The 20,323-nt window shown below is 38.1% G+C and overlaps 1 protein-coding gene across 4 annotated transcripts in view; it reads right to left on the bottom strand.

Moving 5' to 3' along the window:
* Positions 1-1,408: 1,408 nt before the first annotated feature.
* The window catches only part of LOC126896056 (protein gustavus), a 36,247-nt gene continuing 17,332 nt past the window's right edge, over positions 1,409-20,323 (bottom strand). Inside the window, exons 1-7 of one of the 4 annotated variants that reach the window (XM_050668493.1) lie at positions 18,308-18,775; positions 10,843-10,920; positions 4,982-5,274; positions 3,689-3,876; positions 3,292-3,622; positions 3,061-3,219; positions 1,409-2,998 (exon numbers count right to left, since the gene is read on the bottom strand). In XM_050668493.1, the coding sequence (XP_050524450.1) occupies positions 2,859-2,998; positions 3,061-3,219; positions 3,292-3,622; positions 3,689-3,876; positions 4,982-5,274; positions 10,843-10,920; positions 18,308-18,744 (1,626 nt within the window). In that variant the 5' untranslated portion in view covers positions 18,745-18,775 and the 3' untranslated portion in view covers positions 1,409-2,858. Of the gene's footprint in view, positions 2,999-3,060; positions 3,220-3,291; positions 3,623-3,688; positions 3,877-4,981; positions 5,275-10,842; positions 10,921-13,846; positions 13,918-18,307; positions 18,777-20,323 lie in introns of those variants that run through there. The other 3 variants (XM_050668491.1, XM_050668492.1, XM_050668489.1) reach the window with 3 other exon arrangements.

Below are 20,323 nucleotides of genomic sequence, written 5' to 3'. Positions count from 1 at the left end.
TGTATTCTTGTTTTTAAATGAGGTGTGGTCAAATTATAAATAGTTGTAAAAAATAGGAAACACTTAAAAATTATAGTTGTTTTAAAAAATAAGTAGTTTATGATACAATTGTTTGAATTCAGAATTCATTGAATTTTCAAAAACAATTGAAAATTTAGAAATTTAATTATACCTAAAACTTAAATATCCCATTATGTATAAATTATTAGTTTTAAGAATCACCAACAAAAGTATAAAGAAAGTTCCACTTCTTATGCAAAGAAATTTTTGATCATTTTATAATGTTGAATGATTTGATAACTTAGTACACTACTAATCTTGGCCTACATAAAATTTTTTACAATTGTATATTTAACATAATTCATATTTTAGTTGTATTATTTGAATTGTAGAAAGTTAATATCAACCATTAGGAATTGATATTATTGAATGTTTGCATATTTATGTAAACATTCAAAGTATTATAATATCTTATTAAATACTTATAATTTCAAGTCAGATTTAATAGTAAAAATTATTGATAATTTGTGGCAAATATTTAAAACATTTAATTACAGGATCTAGTTTTTAAAAGTTGACTTAATGGAAAATGTTCATACTATAGTCTTTTTAATAGTACTATGTTAATGATTCACATTAAACTTCATACTCCTAAGAGCAAGTATAAAATTCAATAAGTGTAATCCAGAACAGTGAAATTCAATGAACTTTTAAATTGAGCCTTAATTTTTAATTAGATTGTGATATTTTCATTATTTTGTGGTATATTGAAATGATTGATTAGTAAGACCTAGAGTATTTGAAATGAAAAATACGTCTTAATTAGATAAAAATTTCCTTTGACGTGTATTAAAAAGACAACACATAGGAAATTCTATTAGTAAAATAAATTAGTCTATTAGCTTTTTAGTGTTATTATTCAAAACACTATTGTAGTTAAACCCCCTTGTAAAATGACTATTTGATTATTACAATTTTTTTATTAGCATTAACATGAAGAATCAACTGATATTTTAAAGAATTTTTAATTTTCTGGTATGAATAATAGATTTATAAATATCCGACAATATAAAATGTTATAATTTTCCAATAAAACAAAATTTTAACTTTAGAAAATGTTATTTATACTTTGATTTTTTTTTATTCTCAACTATTTATCACTACTTTTCTAATAACTCGTATAAACATTTTTCTATATATGTAAAGAATTTTTTGTTGGAGTTTGAAAAAAAATTAGAAAAACAACAATTTTTGAATAATTAGTTTACTTGATAGTAACACTTTGACAAGTATAATATAATAATTAATAATAATAAAAAAAAAACCTTTGCACATTTTCCGAAATTATCTTTTACAAAGTATACATCCAAGGCTAATAATAAACGTATTAGTTTTGTCATTGAATTAAAAAAAAAAAAAAAAAAAAAGGACAAGAACCACTGAAAATCAACACTAAAAAATGGCCAACTGGCTAAACAAACACGTACAAATTTAAACTAATTCATGTGCCCAAATAAATGTGTTTACCCATAAGAATAAGAACATTGTGTGGTATCTGTATTTAATTAGTATTGGTAACAATATTGTAATGCAAACTATTTTTCATAGAAAAGATTGTTTTATATTTAAATATTGTCTCATAATACTTCAAACTGTTAAAAACAAAAGGTAAAAGTATTTACAAATGAATCAATTTGTTTTCAGAAATTGAAATTTTAAAAAATTATATATTATATACATATATAGTATGTACTTAAAGTCGTATCTATCACAAAACGAAATTTGCTGTCAATCAACAAATATATCGTTGAAAAATAATAATAAAAATAAAACAAAACGTATTTTACTATGTACAAACGTTTCATATATAAATTAAATATTAGTGTACAATTGTTTTTCATTTATCTTTATATATGTATAATAATTATTTTAAATGTCTTTCATTACGTCATTTCTTATCAACAGAACACAGTTATATAGATGTCCAAGTAAACAATTTTGGGAGCGCAAATCTTAAGAAACAATAACATTTTTTTTATTATCTTTTCTATTTAACAACTACAAAAAAAAAAAAAAAAATTAATAATAATAATGATAATAATAATAATAGTAATAATAATAATAAATGAAAAACTATTTTTCAACTCTCATACAAATTGAGTACAATTATTATAGATTTGTTTATACCAAAAACAGTTTCGGAATATAATATACCAAGGATCTTTCTGTTACAAAATAATATTTTATTTGTGATATAAAACAATGACGAGGAAAACATGTAACTTGTATTTATATACAATTTTGTCAAAAATTGGTAAAAAATTCATTGTCCTTAACACGCGCGAATAATAATATAGTACAAGTAAACCAGAATAGAAACTAAATTTAATGTATATAATATAAAAAACTATAATTCACAAGGTGGAAATAATATGCGATATTGATTTGCGCGCTTAATTTCTTTCTTTATAATACCTCAAAGGCATTTTCTTTTTCATTTTTTTTTTGGACTTTGTACAAAAATTTTCTTTAATTTTTTCCTAAACCTTAAATTAATTAATATATTAAAAAACTATCTTGACACTTGATACATCAGTCGTTACTTAGTTTTGTGGTTGCATAGTTTAAAAGGGGGGAAGGGTATGCATCGAGTATTATATACATGGAAAGGGTGATAATTGAAAAGGGTTTGGACTGTAGGGAGACTAGTTTGGCGTATGTTGCTGTTACTGGCCTGAGGTAGAGGAGATATGGGCGGTCATACAATTTTAAAGGCTAGGACAGATATAAGTAGGGAGCAATTGGATCAACGTTTGAGATCTGTAGATCAATATATTTGGTCTTGGCCTTTGGACCCGTTATCTCCTGTCTCGATACAGTAAATATACGCTCAATGACTGGGGCAGATTTAGATCCATGACACGTTCTTCTAGATATTGTTTGCCAATTCGCTGTCTAATGACTCGCCTACATAAGTCCATTAGTGGTAAAGGTTCAGCTGTAAAAAAAAACCTTGTCAGGAATATATTGCAATTTTTTATTTTTTATTTTAACACTTACGATCAAGACCACCAATATATTTCATCGTAATTTCGCAGTGACCCCAAACAGCACTAACAATTGGAAATAATTTCCGGCCTTTTAGGCCTCTAAAGGCAACTCCTAAGTACTGTCCATCAACAACAAAGGACAATGTACCCTCGTCCATGTCTAAAACGACTTTAAAAAAAAATAAATAAATATTTAAGATGCGTACAATTCATATTTTTACACATTAAATATAAAACTTACCTAAAAATTTATCGGGCACAATAAACGTTTCGTCCGGCTTGAGTAGAGCTGGATACGTAATGCCGTCGTAGCTTTTTGAATCATGGTATAATTTGTTACGCCCTAAATCCCAACCCCACGATTGGTCATTGCTTCCCACTAAGCTTTGGTAACCGACCGAGTGAAGTGGTGCATCTTGCGTCGCCACACCGACTACTGCATGTGTTCCACGCTGCCTAGTCGACCAGTTAACTTCCCAAACATGCAAACCTTTGGTTAAGCCAGTCTTGCCTCTAATGCAATCTGTGCTTTGAGCTACAGGATGCCTATGGAATGTTAATTTATCTTCTTCCTGTTAACAGAAAACGTTTTTCTTTTGTCAATACAATTATCCAGAATATGATGATGGATGAATTACCTTAACAAATATATTTAGAGACCTATCGTCTGCGTTCCAGGCGTGTTTGACTTGTACTTCTTTGGATGCCGGTGGCATGTCTAACAATATGTCTAGTCTGGCCGGACGAGCGAAATCTTGAGCCAGTTCTCTTGGCACTACTGGTTTGTATGGTTGCGCACTTTCGCGGCTAACAGTTTTAACTCCACCTGAGAAGTAAATGCACAATTAGTTTGAATTACAAAGGTATCGTCACGTTATTCGATAGGCAAGTAAAATAAACGTTAGGGGTTAGGTTCTGTTTTGATGATTTTTTAAATCGGTGGTTCGCGTAATATATCTCCTAACTCTAAAATACGTTTGAAATAGACTAATTGGGTTTTGAGCTAACCAAAAAAATCATAAATTAAACTGATGACCATGTGTAAACGAATGACGAGACTTCTAAATATTTTCAGCACAGAATGGAAAATAACACCCAAGTTGAACTCATTCGAGGCGTTCATAATTTCAAGCGTACTTACTTATGGTTTTGCCAACGGTGACGGCATCGGTGGCCACATGATCGCCTCGTTCGGTACCGGGGAACGTCCTGTTAGTCATTGGAACGGTAAACGCGAAACCGAAAAAGGTGCGAATTCTATTATTTAATATGATGTATTAACGAAATTACCGACAGTGTCACACAATTGGCCGCAGAAAAAGTGCGGTGGGTTCATACAAATAAAAATATACAGATATATATATATATATATATAAATATACAACAATATTATTTCCGAGTGTACACAAATAAATATATTAATATATATTTTAATATAAATTAGTTATAACGAAAAATAACGCGACTCTGTGTATATATTTTTAAAGTTTAATAGTGGGTATTTAACGGCCGATGAGTAACACGCGGTGCTTAGGACACGACTACGGCTGTGGTTCGTTCGTTAGATAAGAAAACGTGTTTTAAGGTTGGAAAAATTGTTGTCGATAAATCCGACTTTGAATAATATCACATTGTATTTTTAGAGTCCGATCGTGAATTTGCACAAAATATTGATCAACGTGTACACGTGGTATTATCGTAATCGTTTTATTTCATGTACCGTCGCAAGCACACACCACGACAACTTCTTACAACGGCTCCACCTATTCTCAAAAAGTAATTTTTACCTACACGAGTGTGCATGCGGTTGCGTTGTGGCGGAGCTCGCGAAAATGTTGAAATAGAGTTTTATGGGAACGTCGTATCGAATGGGGCACAAGAACAATAGGGCTACTATTATTATTTCGCTTTGTTGCGTCACAATCACTCACTAGATATTTTCTGGCCCATGTTCATGGCCCGATGGGCTCTGGTTCGCTGTCTGTGTCCTGCTCCGATACTGACGTAGGGCGACGCAGCGTTGCCTTTGTTCAAATGGGACAGCACGGACACGGAAGCTTTATAGTTGTGGCGCCTGAGCTCTCTAAGCTCAACGCCAGACGACGTCACACGACTGCTACCGCCGCCAAGTACAGCAGCGGCCGCTGCCGCGCCTAAATTACCACTGGTGCCTACTAATGCGCTGCTAGCACCACCCAGAGCACTACCACCGGTGCCCTTCAGTCTGTAAAAAAATAAAAACAAATTATCAGTATAATTTATAAATAAAATGTCACGAGAGTAGCCAAAAATGTATTTACTGAGGGTAAAATTGTTCACACTACATTGAAATCGTACATCAAAAGCACATCGTTTTATATGCGCCATTTTTTTTATACGATTATTATAAACTAGAATAATAAACTAAAACAATATTGAATACTTTAAAAACGAAACTTTTCGTAAATCATTTTATAAAACAACGTCTATAATACTACAGCAGTTGAGTAGTTTGGAGTATTTAATATTATTTCATTTCATTTATGCAGAAACATGTGAAGTCAACACAAATGAAAGAACACAACTAACACAAATAATGTAAAAAAACCATTAGTCAATTATAACAATTATTTACCGCGTTTAAAATCGATTAGACTTTACGCCGTGGAACTATTTGTAAATTACGCAAAAGTCAATGAGCGTAATACGGTTCATTATAAACATAGTTGACTATCGAATAATACTTAAAAGAACAGTGTTAACGATGGCGGTGTTTTGTTGAACTATTGAAAAAACGAATTACAGCACCTCGACTCCGCTGTATGCGACAAAAACAGAGATTACCAAAGTGCCAGCAAAAAAAAAAAAAATCAACGAAAATAATGTAATATTCGTGTAGGTGATAGTAATATATTTTATTACTTTAGACTTAACAGCGCAATGAAGATTCAATGTCGCTAATTTTTTTTTTTTTTTGTGACTTTTGGCATCAGTGTTTTATTTATTTATTCATCTTGATGTTATATATTGCAATGTTATTTATTTGCTTAAGGCAGCACTTTAAAAGTGTTTTCAATGACGTAAAGAAGATTTTATAATATTTTAAATTATACAGTTTTGGCTATTTAGGTTTGGACAAAAAAAAAAAAATCTTCGATTAATATCACTTTTTTTTTTAAGTAAATTTTCATCGAAGTAAAAATATTTTTGACAGAACGTCATTTCAACAAATATACTTGACAGTGTAACTAATCGAGTTTACTGATAAATTAAATCGATCCCATTAGTTAGATCACCATGTCTTAACTGTACAATCGCTACTGAAAGTGTAATATTTTCTAGTGAAAATTAGATATATTGGGACAATAGAAACGAAACTGATAGTTACGTAAATAATTATTCGTTGGCTAGAGACTCAGTTTGATTGATAAAGTAATAATAACCTTTTATTATTTATTTCACAAATTAACTGATAGTTTATCAACATTTTGTAGTGTTGGCTTTCAATACAATAATTATACAAATGATTTCAAAGTCAAGGCCTAATATTTGATACGGCGATAAAAAACATATTATACGCCATGACACAAATGTCTAAAACCAGCCTGTTGTTTTTAACATTTCAACTTGAGTTTTTGCGATTTGACCACAAGTTAACAAATATGTTGTCGTGTATACCCACCACCAAAGTATCGATAGCACAAAAATTATTTATATAGTACGAGACGGGGTCGACCTGATTTTGGTCGAAAGAATAACATTGAAAGCGCTGTAATTCGTTAGTAATGGTTACATTGTTTCAAAAGGTGTTGATATTAAGTCGTCTCGACCGAGGGCACATCCTTGAATGTCCTGCAGAGGACGAAACGACCAAAATGACCAGCAAACAACACACAACTACTCGAACTAATACTTAAAACGAATTATAATAACATATAAAGGGCCGTCGAGAACGACATGCCCGTCACGTGTCGACCTCGATGAGTTATTGCGCGAGACGACCGCTTTTTTTTTTTTAGATTTGAAAAAAAATCGAGAACGTACACAATGCGCAGTAAAACGTTTAAAACAGCCAGCAAAAAAGTTCGATTTTATTGAACTTGTATTAAGGAGAAGTCGGTGGTCTGTAACACATCAAGTGATACACGGTAGTTGTCTTTTTGGGTGCGCTCGCAGAGGAAAGTTGGTCCTAACCCCAGTCGAGTAATCATACGCATACGAGCTGAATTAGAAATAATAAACATACAATCGGTACAACAATAGAAGTGGGTCTAGTCTTGAAAATAACATTTTCATTTCAGGGTAAACAAATGTGAGGATTTTACTATTCCAAAACATAAAATTAGCTTGCGGCGTCGTTTATTGTTGTAAGTCACAAATTGCCGTTGTGAAAACAACAGTGAAAGTGACGGCAGCACAAACACAGTGTGTACAAAGCAACCATGGATGAAACTCAAGGATAGGCCAACTACAAAATCTGAATACAATCGGTTTATGAGAATTTTAACACTCGTTCTAGACACAAGGATTGTACTTCAAAAGCGAAACTATTTGATTTTTTAACGACAGCATTCAGTCGACACATTGCCGGCTAGGCTGTTTCGATGGCACGTCTGGAATTAAAATATCCACATGCGCGTATGTTCAGAGGGCCCCGAGAGATCGGCGGCATCGCAATTGACGACGTTGGGTCTGGCCGTTTATAATCCGACCGGATACGACTTCGCCGGAAGCCTTGGCGTTTTATAATTAAAATCGTACACCCACACCGAGAGGGTTGTTGGGAACAAATGCGCGAAAGGGGTTCGCAGAGCTTTTCCGTATGTGCACACTCGCATGTACAATGTAGAGCACACGACCGGGTGAGCACATCAACAACAGCAGCACCGAACAAATGTAATCCGGGAAGGCGCGTCCTGCGACTGAAAACACAAAAAGGGGCCGAGCGCGTTCGTCGAGTATCGATTCGCGCGAACGGGGCCTTACAAAACGTGACTCATCGAGGGAACATAGTGGCGACTGCTTTTTTTGTGCATTACGCTAGAACGACGTCTTCGCGTAGCACAGAAAAAAAAAAGCATCCGTTGAAAATTATAAATCGAACGTTCCATTTCGTACTCAAAACAGAATTGGGTCTGAGCAATCGTGTGCCTCCCCCGGCAATCTCCTCAGAGAGAAAATCGTTACGGTCAGTGCGAAAAGAAATTACTTTAACGACCGCGGTGGTCAAAAAACACCGTTGGAAAACTCATTATCAACGTGAGCGCAGACTGAAATCGTGTCATTGCAAAAGTGAACGGCGGGACCGCCTTGTTCGTCTTCTCCTCACTATCAGCATAACAGCGGTGGCGACGACGACGTTACGTATGTTCACGTAACGTATTATATTTAAGCCGCTTTCTCCCGCTGCCGCCTCTACTGTTATATACTGGTAACTGGTTCATTGCCGATAGAAGGCGACGACGGATGCTCCGTTTGGCGCTTACAAAAAAATAAATAAAAAAACAGTACTATTTACGAGGTACTTTTACTTTCTCCCGAGTGGCGACTGTGTCCTAGATGAGCCGCTCAAAAAAATATCTAACGATCGGCGTGGAATTTTTTGCGCAATGAGACGGCCGCCGCAAAGGAGAGAGAACGGCGGCAGGACGAGAAAAGAGACCAACACCACAAAGAGAAACCTTACAGCGTATTCGTTTATACACACGAGACGGATAGAAATCAGAGAAGTGCCGCTACACGTGTTTCTCGTAGGCCCAAACACACGGTGGCGACACTAAAGTGCCATAACACCAATGCAATGTGTGCCCATGAAATACACGTCCGTCGTATCCGGACTACCTTAACGGCATATGGGCGAAACGCAAAATAATAATTTACCGAAACTATTAATGATAATGACGATATGAGATAATAACGTGTTATGTACTGCTGCGTTGTCCGGTCCGACAAACACATGCGTAATAAAGCGAATGAAAACAAGACCGGACACACGCGGTCGACCATTACAACGAACACATAATTACCTCAAAACATACGATAATTACGGAATTTTATTCAAATTAGTTAATGCGTCTACAGCAGTTGTTTATTTTATATTTTTATCATTTGACAGTTAGTGCGGCTGCAATAATGTCGTAGCCAACGTATCGCAATCTTGTGCACGTGCCAAATAGAGACTTCCTCGTTGCTTTACAATAGACACGCGTAAGCGCCAACATTACTGCGACGGAAGGAAAACTGCGAGAAAGATAAAAGGAAAGAGAAATCTATTGATCGGTCACCGCGGCGGCATTTTTCCTCTTAATGGCTTTTTACGGGCGACTCTCGTCATTAGGTGGAAGATTTTCATGAAAATTACTCAATCGGGTCACGAGTTCCGCTCTGAAAAACGCTCGACCATGAAACGTAACTCATTTTTCGAGTGAAAGTCGAGTTACGCAGTGCTCAACGGGCGGCAGCGACGGTGGTGAGAGGTTCGAGTCGTGGACAACGAGGACGTGGGATGCCGATGCTTTTGTGCCAGTGTAATATCATTATTGTGACGACACGCAAGATACACAAAAGGACGGAATCGGAGAAAGTCAACAAAGAGTAGGCGGTGGCCGCATCTTCCTAAACGTTTGGATTTTTTCCACACTTAGAGTTTACAACAACTACCGGCATCAAGGACTTCGCGATTTCAAATAACCCCTTCACTTTGCACCGACGGTTGTGTCCATATATGGACAACTTTGACAGCTTTTGGGCGTGTGTGCCGGCCGCATTTGAGAACCATTGCTGGTCGCTACGTACTAACACGATTGTCGATAAAGATACGCACGACCATATCACCACTAACCGTATGTTCTTTGAAAAAAAAACGTCTGATAAAAAAAATAACAGATGCATGCGTGCGCATAAGATAGGCGACATGCACCGTTGAACGTTTACAACTAGTACCTAGATAGTAACAACAATCAACGAATTTTTAAAAATATTTTACTGCCATCAAGTTGATTGCATTAGAAGGGCTTTTCCCTCCTAATAATAATTTTCCCGGAGACAATGAATTAAAAATGCAATTCACGGCACAATTATAATTATTCAATGTTCGGTGTTTGACATGTCGACAAACTCGGAACAGGTAAAATCCATGAATACTGCTATCGCTCTATTGTATTTCACTCGGACAGGCCAAAAGCTCTCTGGAGATATCTACTTCACCAGAGCTAAAACAATATCAACAGAATCAGCAAAACCAACAAAGCTTTTGTCTTTGAACAAGAGTTGCGTTGGAAAATCCCGTTTGGGAAAACTAGAGTCAAAGTATAAATCCGTAGCCATTTACGATCCGCCGGGGCCGTTGAAACTTTACGACCGCGTGGGCCACGCCCCTAAAACCGAGGAGGGGTAGAAGTAATGCATATCGTGCCACGGGTGTTGCTATGGGAATGGGGCGCCGTCACCCCATGGAATAAACTTTATCGATACGGCAAAACTCATCTGGTCCACGAGATCCCGTGCACTTTGCCAAGGCAGAGCAACTATCATCGATCGTCGCATCCCTCAACACTGGAAATGGCAAAGCGAATTCGGTCGGCTCGTTGACGTGCCGGAAGTGTTATGATATTATTAACATTTTCCCTATTATTATACCAAGACGACGGTGTGACGAATATTTTGCATTATTTTTCTCGGGAGACCTTCGACGCGGTGTTAGACACTGCAGATGGCGAATGCCAAGGCCGCGTGTCACTGCCATCGTAGTCTGCACCTCCACTAACGAATGACTATGGTCACCTCTCTCAGCTTAAGAAGACCGCACACTTACCCGATGAGATTCCACAATTCTCTAACAGAATCTTTAATACTAGCGTAAGCAGCTTCGTCTAAACCCGAATATACTGACCTGTAACAGAAAACAAAAAAACAATTTAGGTCAAACTATTGCAACGGTTATTCTAATTAAGCTTATGTACGATTTGTTTGTATTATGAAATTTACATATTAACTTAAAGAGACGTGGATATTGCAATTGAATAGCGCTGTAATAACGAAATTAACACATAACAGAGTCGGTTACGGAGAGGGGAAAAGTTACGCCGAGAAAGGTGCCTACTCAATGGTGGCTGCATTGTTGTTGCCTTAGTCGAATTAAATTTCCACGACTGTGTTTGCCGAAGGCCTTCCTGGTTCCTTAAGTATAGAGTATACAAGGCCGGCGATAGAACGGTCAACACAATAAATAGAAATGCACAACAAAGACTGTTGATCGTTCCCCAACGAAATCAACTGTCGGCCGAAATCGAATAGCGAGTAATAGAATGTACTAGTGCAAATGAATGCATTTCAAAAATAGATTCTCTCATCATAATGACATAATGATATTGTAGTCGTGGAATCAATACTTTAACACACAGTCATTGCCTACTGTAACGAACACGATAACGCCAATGGTAACGAGAATTTCCACTGCCAGTGCCAAGGTGAACGTTTTACGCAACGTAATTTGTTAATTACGAGGCTACAACAGCAGTGTCAGTAATTGTGAATAACACAAAATATATTTTCCGAATGCAAAAAATACATTTATATTTGTTTTTACGTTTGGTTTAGTCGCAACGAAACCACAACGGTCATTGAGCTGAACATTCAACTAGGAAAAAAGGACTAAAGTGGTTAACAAGTAAGGCCAACCGGTAAGACTATGTCTCCTAAAAAACATATACGTGGAGGTTATAACTCGAAATATAGGAACGAGTCACAAAAAACTTTATGTTGTTACTTTAAATGTTTTTTGGTGGGAGTTCAAACGGTTCGGCGACCACGCGGAAGAGAAATAACAATATTAATGGACATGCCGTACACTTCAAGAGAGATGGTTCAAAACAGATATTCGACCGATGAATTATGTATAACGCATTTTATAATATTAATTATTCCTTCGCCGACATTTATTTCAGACGGAAGAGTGACTTGTGGCATTTACGTTGTGTTCCACATACACGTTTATATACTGCTGGATAACATATACCGTAGGTCCCAAAACCTTGTAATGCGAGCAAACGGCACTGCATTATAAGTACACGTTTACCAGAAATCTGGCGACCTGTAATACTCAATTTTCAAAACGAGAAGTATATCTTTGTAGAATATTTTTTTTCCTCGAGATTCTCAGACGGTACTACCTGACACAATAGAGCCGGGGATGACGTCGGGGGGGCGGAGGTGTAGATTTTCGGGTAAATTCTTCGGGCACGACCATTTTTCGTGCCAGTAAATGCTAACGCACACACGCACGCATTGTATCCTCGGTCTTTCTTTACACACAATATAGCGGAAAACGAGACAACAAAGAAACCAGGTGTGACGTCACCCGAACCAGCCTTCGAATCCTAGTCTGGCCTTGGTGGTCGAGAGAGGTGTTTGCTGCAGCGGTGGTGAGAATAGAGCACATACACACAATAACCTACCGGTGTGCGTATCCCCACCCGAGGACCGGTCGTGTCGGGTCTCGGCAAACCGAATTGTATGCGGCAGGAATAAAAACGCGCCGTGCGGTTCCATACGAACACAAAAACGCCTGGCAATACATAATGCATACGCATTATGTATAACACTATCGCGTAAAAAATATAACATTTTATCAAAAGCGTTTCTATAACTGATAACGACCGCAGGAGCGTGGTCGATAACTTCGCGGAAGATGATAACGTCGCGCTAGCCCATCAGACATAAAAAGTACACCGGTGCCATATCGACTTTTACACACAATGGGAATCCGACACGAAAATCATTATTTCGTGTCGCGACGACCAAACAATACACCCAGACGAGCAGATTAACGAAACGTAAGCGATTTCTTGCAACAATCGCTTTAACTGCGAATCACACACACACACACCACCCCACTACAAATGTTAATGGGTCGACACAATGGAATACAGTTACGGAGAAGACGGACGCGATTAGATAAATAACACACATTTTCTCTCACAGGCCACTTGTATTCTCCGAGCAAGTAAAATTTATACCGATCGATCATTTCGGCTTCCAATACAGTTCAAAATATCCCAAACGCAATACAGTCCGGTAAAACCGTTCATCACATGGGAAAACATGGTCGATGATCACACTATTCGATTACAGCGGGGTAACGTATGGTACTGCTGTAGAAAGAAGGGGCACGATAAATATTTATCTTAAGGGGGGGTTTGTACTTTACTAGTTTCATAACAACTCGCCTTAAACCACAATCGCCGAACAAGGTCGGCCGTGTTCAAGGTCACTTCCTTTTCGCCGACGACTCGTCGCCGCAGTGCCGTCACATGCGACCGCGTTTTCCCGTCCGCACGGCTTTCCCGACTATGTCGCAACCGGTTGCGTAAAAGCAACGCCGTTGCCTTCACCACCACCACACGAACCGTAGAGATATATATATATTACATACAAATACAGCAATAGTATAATAGCAATGTATACATGTGGGCCGCGCATACCCTTGACTCGATTGTAACTATGTTGTGACTAGGCGCCATAAAATGTCACGTGTATTTCCTAATTAGGCCACACACAAGTGTATGCACAAATATACACGTTTTCCCGAAAGTACATTGATACTATTTAGGTGGAGAATAATAAAAGCAAGTTCCTAAACTTTTCTTGAAAATCAAATGGTATAAAGAAATATGTAATTTTTAAATAATTGTGTTCCAAGTATTCGTCCAACGGGTGTACATTTTTTCTTCAAAAGTACTTTTTTTAACACGCGTTACATTAGTAAGATTACAATTTATGTTTTAATACACAATGAGAACACAATATCTAATACTTACGGTGGTAACAGCGTAGCCATTCTCATTTTAAGAGAATCGTGATAATCGCGATCCATATTAAGAAACTAAATTAAAACTAAAAAAACCTACACTAAAACAATGAATCAACAACGTGTTATGTAGCACCAACGCAACGAAAAATAACTAAGTAACGTTGTGAGCCGAACTGAAAACGCACCACTGTAGAGAACTGAGAGAGCGACGCGGCTTAAAGAAGACACGACGGCAGACGACTAACCGCCCTTGACACAGACGGTGGGAACCAAAGCCAAATAGGAATCCTCTTCTTTTATTGTTATTCTTCTCTCACTCTCTTTCTCCGTCAGACAATCGGTATTCCAGCACGGGGAACCCTTTCGCGCTCGGGGTCCGTCTGTAACCGTCGAAGGGATATGATAATGTCGTCCTAATGGTGTCATCGCACCTACTTTCTTAAACCGGTCCCGAGGGGTTTGTAAACGACACAGTGTTCGCAGCCGTCCGTTGAGGGGTCGTTGACTAAGATTTGAGAATCACTGCAGGGAATTTGTCCCGCATGAGGGATCCCGTTGTAAACGGTATTGCTGAGTATACAACCGGGTCTCCCAGTTAGACAATTACCTATTCCCTCTCGCCCTTTCTTAAGGTGTGAATCATTCGATATCTACGACGACGAACAGCTGATCCTCACACACGTATTAACGTCTAAGGGGTCAATACTAGTTGATAAAACGACTTTGAGCAATAGCCCTGCGATGCGATCAGCTGTTGACCAAAATTGTGGAATGTCCGCAGAAATTAGAGGAAAATAGCAAGTGCTGAGGAGGACCAACTGACATCGGTTACGAAATAGGGGCCGTCTAGATCGACAGAGATGGTGGCTGGTCGGGGAGAGTTTTGAACGTTCGTTCCCAGGACGGTACGGGTCGCAACGACCAGCAGCTGCTAGTTCCGCACAGCTGTGCTGCTGTTTTGCATACTTCAAAAAGAAAAAAATCCTCTACCACATTCTATTTGCGTTTACACATAATCTGTCACCAACTTAGATGCACGTTATGCGTGAAAGACAGCAAAAAATATACGAATAACTTTTTCACGCAGAACAACCGAATGTTACTACGTCGGCATTAAATGGCGTAAAATAGAATTACAGAGGCGTTTAAGTCATACTAGTTCAATTGAAGTATTAGTTTACTTAATCAAAAATAAAAGCAAGTGACAAAAATTTGAACATACGAGCCCAATAACCTCGGAGTAGACATTACATAATTTTTTTTTTATCAAAATAGAACTTCCATTACAACAGTTTTATAGTAAATTCATAGATATAAAAGAAAACTACGGTGCTCTATTTTCTCAGATTTTTTAAGGACAATAACGAATCCGTACGATCTGTGCGATACCTTGACCCGCATAATGACTTCTTCGTTGTCACTACAAAAATATACTCACACATAGTGGTAAATAATAATTATTTGATACAGCCGGACCCGGTTAGCCTTGTCTAAAAATGTCATGCACACTTAGCGAATAGTCGAGATTAAGAAGTTAGGTGGGAAAAGAAGGCGTGCGAATAGCGAACGGAACAGATTTTACTTGAAAATTTGTGTAGAACAAAAAAAACCATATTATTGAACAATCTATGTAACAACGATTGAATAATACAAGACTTTAGACAGGGCGGAGGGAGTTAAACGGCAGTTTTTTCCGCATGTCAACTCGACCGAAAAAAAACTGTACTATCGAATGATTTCACTTTTCACTTGAAACCACTGGCCAATTTCTAATAGTGCGCGAATAAATGCTAGAAAAATTAGGCCAAAGCGGTTAGACTCACCACGGGCTACGGAAATGTACCCTGAACACGATATAAAAAACATTTCGCAATAACAAAAAGCAACAACTATGGCCGGGGGAAGTGGCGGTAGTTATGTCATTTTTTCACGTAGGGACACAAAAACCTCCTACAACCTGAACGAACAGGTACTATAGGTCTCCACGTAGAGTGAACAGACGCACGGGAATTCACACAACTTTTGTTATTATGTTATTATACCGAGTGTCTACACATAAGTATCAGTTCTATAGATTGCTGTTGGGCCCGCTGCTGCTTCAGGATACAGACATACATATACATATATATTATTATTAAAACCACCTGGCGATATACCTGTCCCTCCTCGTCGGACGCCGAACGAATGCCCAGGTGTGCATCGGCTATGTACAAAGGTAGGTTTATGTTGGAGACTTGTATGCTTGTGTGTAGTTTTTAGAGGTGTAGGTGGACGAAAAAACTACGACCGACAGATGTACCAGGAAAGTCGCACAGCCGGACAAAAACTAGCAACAACTTCATCACGAGTTATTTGAACGCTACTCCATTAGCTCACATGATTCAATGCGAGTTATATAACGTTCATTGCCAATTATTAAAAACCAACCGCATAGAACGTCTTACTGCACAGTTTGTGAACAAAAACGAAGCTCAGTACTTCATTATCTCGAGTACATGTTCTCTATACGGAATACGAGCATGAGCACTTGGTGAACGGCAGCAAGCAAGGACGTGCTTAAGATTTTAAGACCCGCATATCATGCGTGTGCGTTGTGAGTCGCTGTTATAAACGGGTAACTGTAGGCAGCCAAGCGAGTTTACCATTATGTGTGCGCGCGCCCGGAGATAATAAACAAAGGACGGCCGCACAGATGGCCGACGCACAGTACGGCAACGTGGCCGTGGGCCGCACCGTCATCCCAGTGTACGTTTCAAGTCACGCTACGGCTTGATGATTCTTGAAAAAAGAAACCCAAACGCATCGCATTTTAGGAAACCTTTAGATCGACGACGGCAGAACATTCGGTACGAACGATATACGTTGGGAAGAAGGTTTCTTTGAGCGAAGGGTCCATACTACTGTAGTCGAATGGCATAGATGTTGGGGTGCGAAGAAACTCCGATACTCTGTGCATTTTACAACCGCAGCCGTGTCCCCATACCTTTTCCCCTAGTTCCAAAGATGCGCCCGTTAACGACATTTCCCTCTTTCTCCCGCTCTAGAGATTTCTAGAGTCATGTAATTGCTACGGGACACAGTCTGAACCGAATAATTTCACAGCGAAATCGGGTGCGTTCTCGTCTCTCTTTAATTATGAAACACATACCAGGTGGTAATGCCGTTAGTTAAGCACCGTGTGTTCATTACTTAATGTTATATTATTGCCACATAAATAATATAAAATACATTATTTTAACTCAATGTATCTATTAAGTGAAATGTTTGAACAATGAAAAAGATTATAGTCGTCATACATTTGCCCGTTTACAACGTTATTGTGCATTTATAATGATAAGAAATGATATTTTTTATCAGTCAGTTTTACGCGATTATGTAACAAAACTTAATCCTTAAAATGACGAGTAGTATTATTCAATCGATCTAGTAGAACTGAATACAACCTCGATTGAACCCAAATCCTTAACAGTCGGATAATGTGATTAGGAGTCCCATTTGTAAAAAGCAATAAAATAACTACCGTCACATTGTTCAATGCATGTTACATTTTAGCGTGAGCAAACCCATTAGAGTTTGCCATGGTCAAATACATACGGTTTTATCAGTGTAAGTTATACGAAATATATTTTTGACTTCAAAATTAAAACTACAAAATACAATTAACTACAAATTTGGTCAAACGCAAGTTTATCCGGTTGAAAACTATGTTATTAGGATTAGCTGTCGGTTGGGTTTAAGTGCATTTCAAACATGTTAAGCGCATTTATCACATCGTATACATTATGTACGCATACACATACGAATCGAGGGGAGCTTTTTTTTTTTTTTGCGCTCATACATTGTTTTGTTTGTAGTGCACACCACCCCTCTACCGACAGAGGGCATTGCGTAACCCAACCGTTACGATAAAAAGGGGATGGCAGCCGTTTTATGTATAATTACACGAGGCAACCACGATGGAGGTCAACGTCCCTGCGGCTCGTGCTGACCACCACCGGGCCCCTGGATTATAACGATATTATTAATTATACCGAGCGGCTGACACACGACGGTGGTCGAGCGGAAGCGAAAAACTTTCACTAGCAAACGAATTTGTCGTTCTTTGTGTTCGCGTATTTCGAAAAACACGCGGACGGTAAGCGCAGCTGTTGTGTAAGTCCCCTCTCTCAAATCATGGAACTTAGGTCAGACAGAAAATAAAAAAGAGAACGGCTGCGTTTGCTTGCGCGGCTGGGGATATAGGTTCAAGGGCAACCGAAGCGGTTTTTTCAAGACCGGTTCAATAAACGATGGCGTCCGCCACAGTTCATCGTCAAGTTCCTGCAAACGCCACTTGGGAGGGGCAAGACGACGGATGTCGTTTATACAAAGGGTCCGTAATAACAACTCGGGATTAAGCCATATGTTATCAGCAGTAGTGATAAGAAAAAGATGCCAACCAAAGGGTCTGGCGAAATAATGTATTTACCTAGTCTCCATACTGGTGACGGCCGTGTTGTACAGCTGTATCCTTCGATGATGCCTGAGGTGATTGGCAGCGGCGACAAACGCGGGCGGCAATACGATCGGTCGGAACCACGACGGGCCGAGCACATACGGCACTAAAAACACGATGGAGGAACCGTCACACCGGCAGACCCTACACGGCGGCGGCGGCGACGACGATAGGGGCGAACACGACGTATCGTAATAATTATAACTACCCGAAGTACCGGCAACGAACTGTAAACGGCTGCCGCAATAACAGCAAAAACGACTTACAGTCGAATTATCCACAGGCAACCAGTATACCGTAGTAGCAGCAGCAGTATTAGAAGACACTGTTGTCGCACCAGAATTATTTGTTGTCGTCGTCGTCGTCGTTGTCGCAATACAGTGGCGGGTCGGCAGAACCACTGCTGGCATGACAAACCGCGCGCTCAACACAAACTGGACGTCCTCAGGAATCGCGGTGTGCGCCCGACGACAATCCGCACGCACACGCACGGCGCCGTACGGCACTATCGATTATTTTCCGAGCGTCATTATGAACGTTGTCCCCCACCACGACGTTATTGCGGTACTCGGTTGCGTGCAGAGCTACTACTGCTGCCATAGCCAACAATCGTAATCGAGCACTATCGATACTTGTACCACGTGAAATCGGCACCGATGGTTTTGTTATGAGTATGCACACGAGTTACGGCGGCGCGTCGCATGCACGAGGAGTGTGCTAACAGCTGCGCAACGCCCTGCTCGCTTCGTGTACATTGTGGACGCCCTTGAATTGCCTTCGAGAGTTCTAAACACGGCGAGAGAACTAGAATTCGGGAAGGGAGTTTTTTTTTTTTATTACAACGAATTTTAGAAATTTGTAATTTAGTCATATATTTATTAATCGCACTTCAGTATTTCCTAGAAACACGAAAAATAATTTTTTTACACCATAAAAAATGATAATGGTTTCTATAAGATAAATAATCATTATTTTCGGTATTTATTCTTCATGGTTGGCCAAATTTACCGAGAAAATAACGATATAAAACAGCGATTGGTTGATTTGTCTAAACATTATCAATTCTACGTTAACATGGCACAATCAGCGACAACGGGCCAATATATTTGTTAGATTAAGTATACACACGTTCCTATAATCTACAAATGTAAATGACATATTTCTTTGGTGTCAAGTTAAAACAAAAAACGTTTGTCGAATAACTTGTACGGTTGAAAATATCACAATTATGATATGGTTCAAAGAGCGAATAGACTTTAGGCACGAGAATTATATCCCTCGAATGTTATATTGACATTTTAGTCGATTGTCAATTTTATTTAACGACAACAGAGAGTACAATTATAATTTACAATCATTTATGGTATTCGTCTAGACAACAATATGCTTTCTTTAAATCGATACTGAACTCGCATTTTCATATACGCATAGAAATGTGCCAATGGTCATATGATTGTTTTGCATTTATGTGAACGATTTACACACAAGAAATGCAACAAATACAAACAATAAACAGGAGTGATTTTATAGTGTAATCTCTATCAGATTTTTAAGTGTGGCTTAATCGCTCGTTCATTCATTTTTTTAATGGTGTTGATCATATATTTAAAGGTCTGTAAAACAATGGCAATTAAAGGGAAAAATTAATTTTCCAGATAATGTCTGAATAATTACTTGACACGTTGTATATATTTGTACATAAATGATGAGTAAAAAAAATCAAACTAATATATATCAGATAAACAGAATTATATTTCTTTAAATTTTATCATATTAGCAGTCAAAAATTGATAACATTATGCTTAATAGAATAATAAAAATCTTAAATGATATAATGCATAAAGCCAACAAAGATAAATGTAGGTTGGACAAAAACACACTGATTAATTTTGTCGCGAAAACTAAGCAGGAAAAAGTATATATTTTCGTCAGTAAATACACATTCCATAATCTTTGTTACCGAATGATAAAAAAAAAAAAAAAAAAAAG

Source organism: Daktulosphaira vitifoliae, unplaced genomic scaffold, assembly GCF_025091365.1.
Source record: "Daktulosphaira vitifoliae isolate Bord-2020 unplaced genomic scaffold, ASM2509136v1 Scaffold_1, whole genome shotgun sequence".
Classification (NCBI taxonomy): domain Eukaryota; kingdom Metazoa; phylum Arthropoda; class Insecta; order Hemiptera; family Phylloxeridae; genus Daktulosphaira; species Daktulosphaira vitifoliae.
This window is presented reverse-complemented; position numbering and strand designations above follow the sequence as displayed.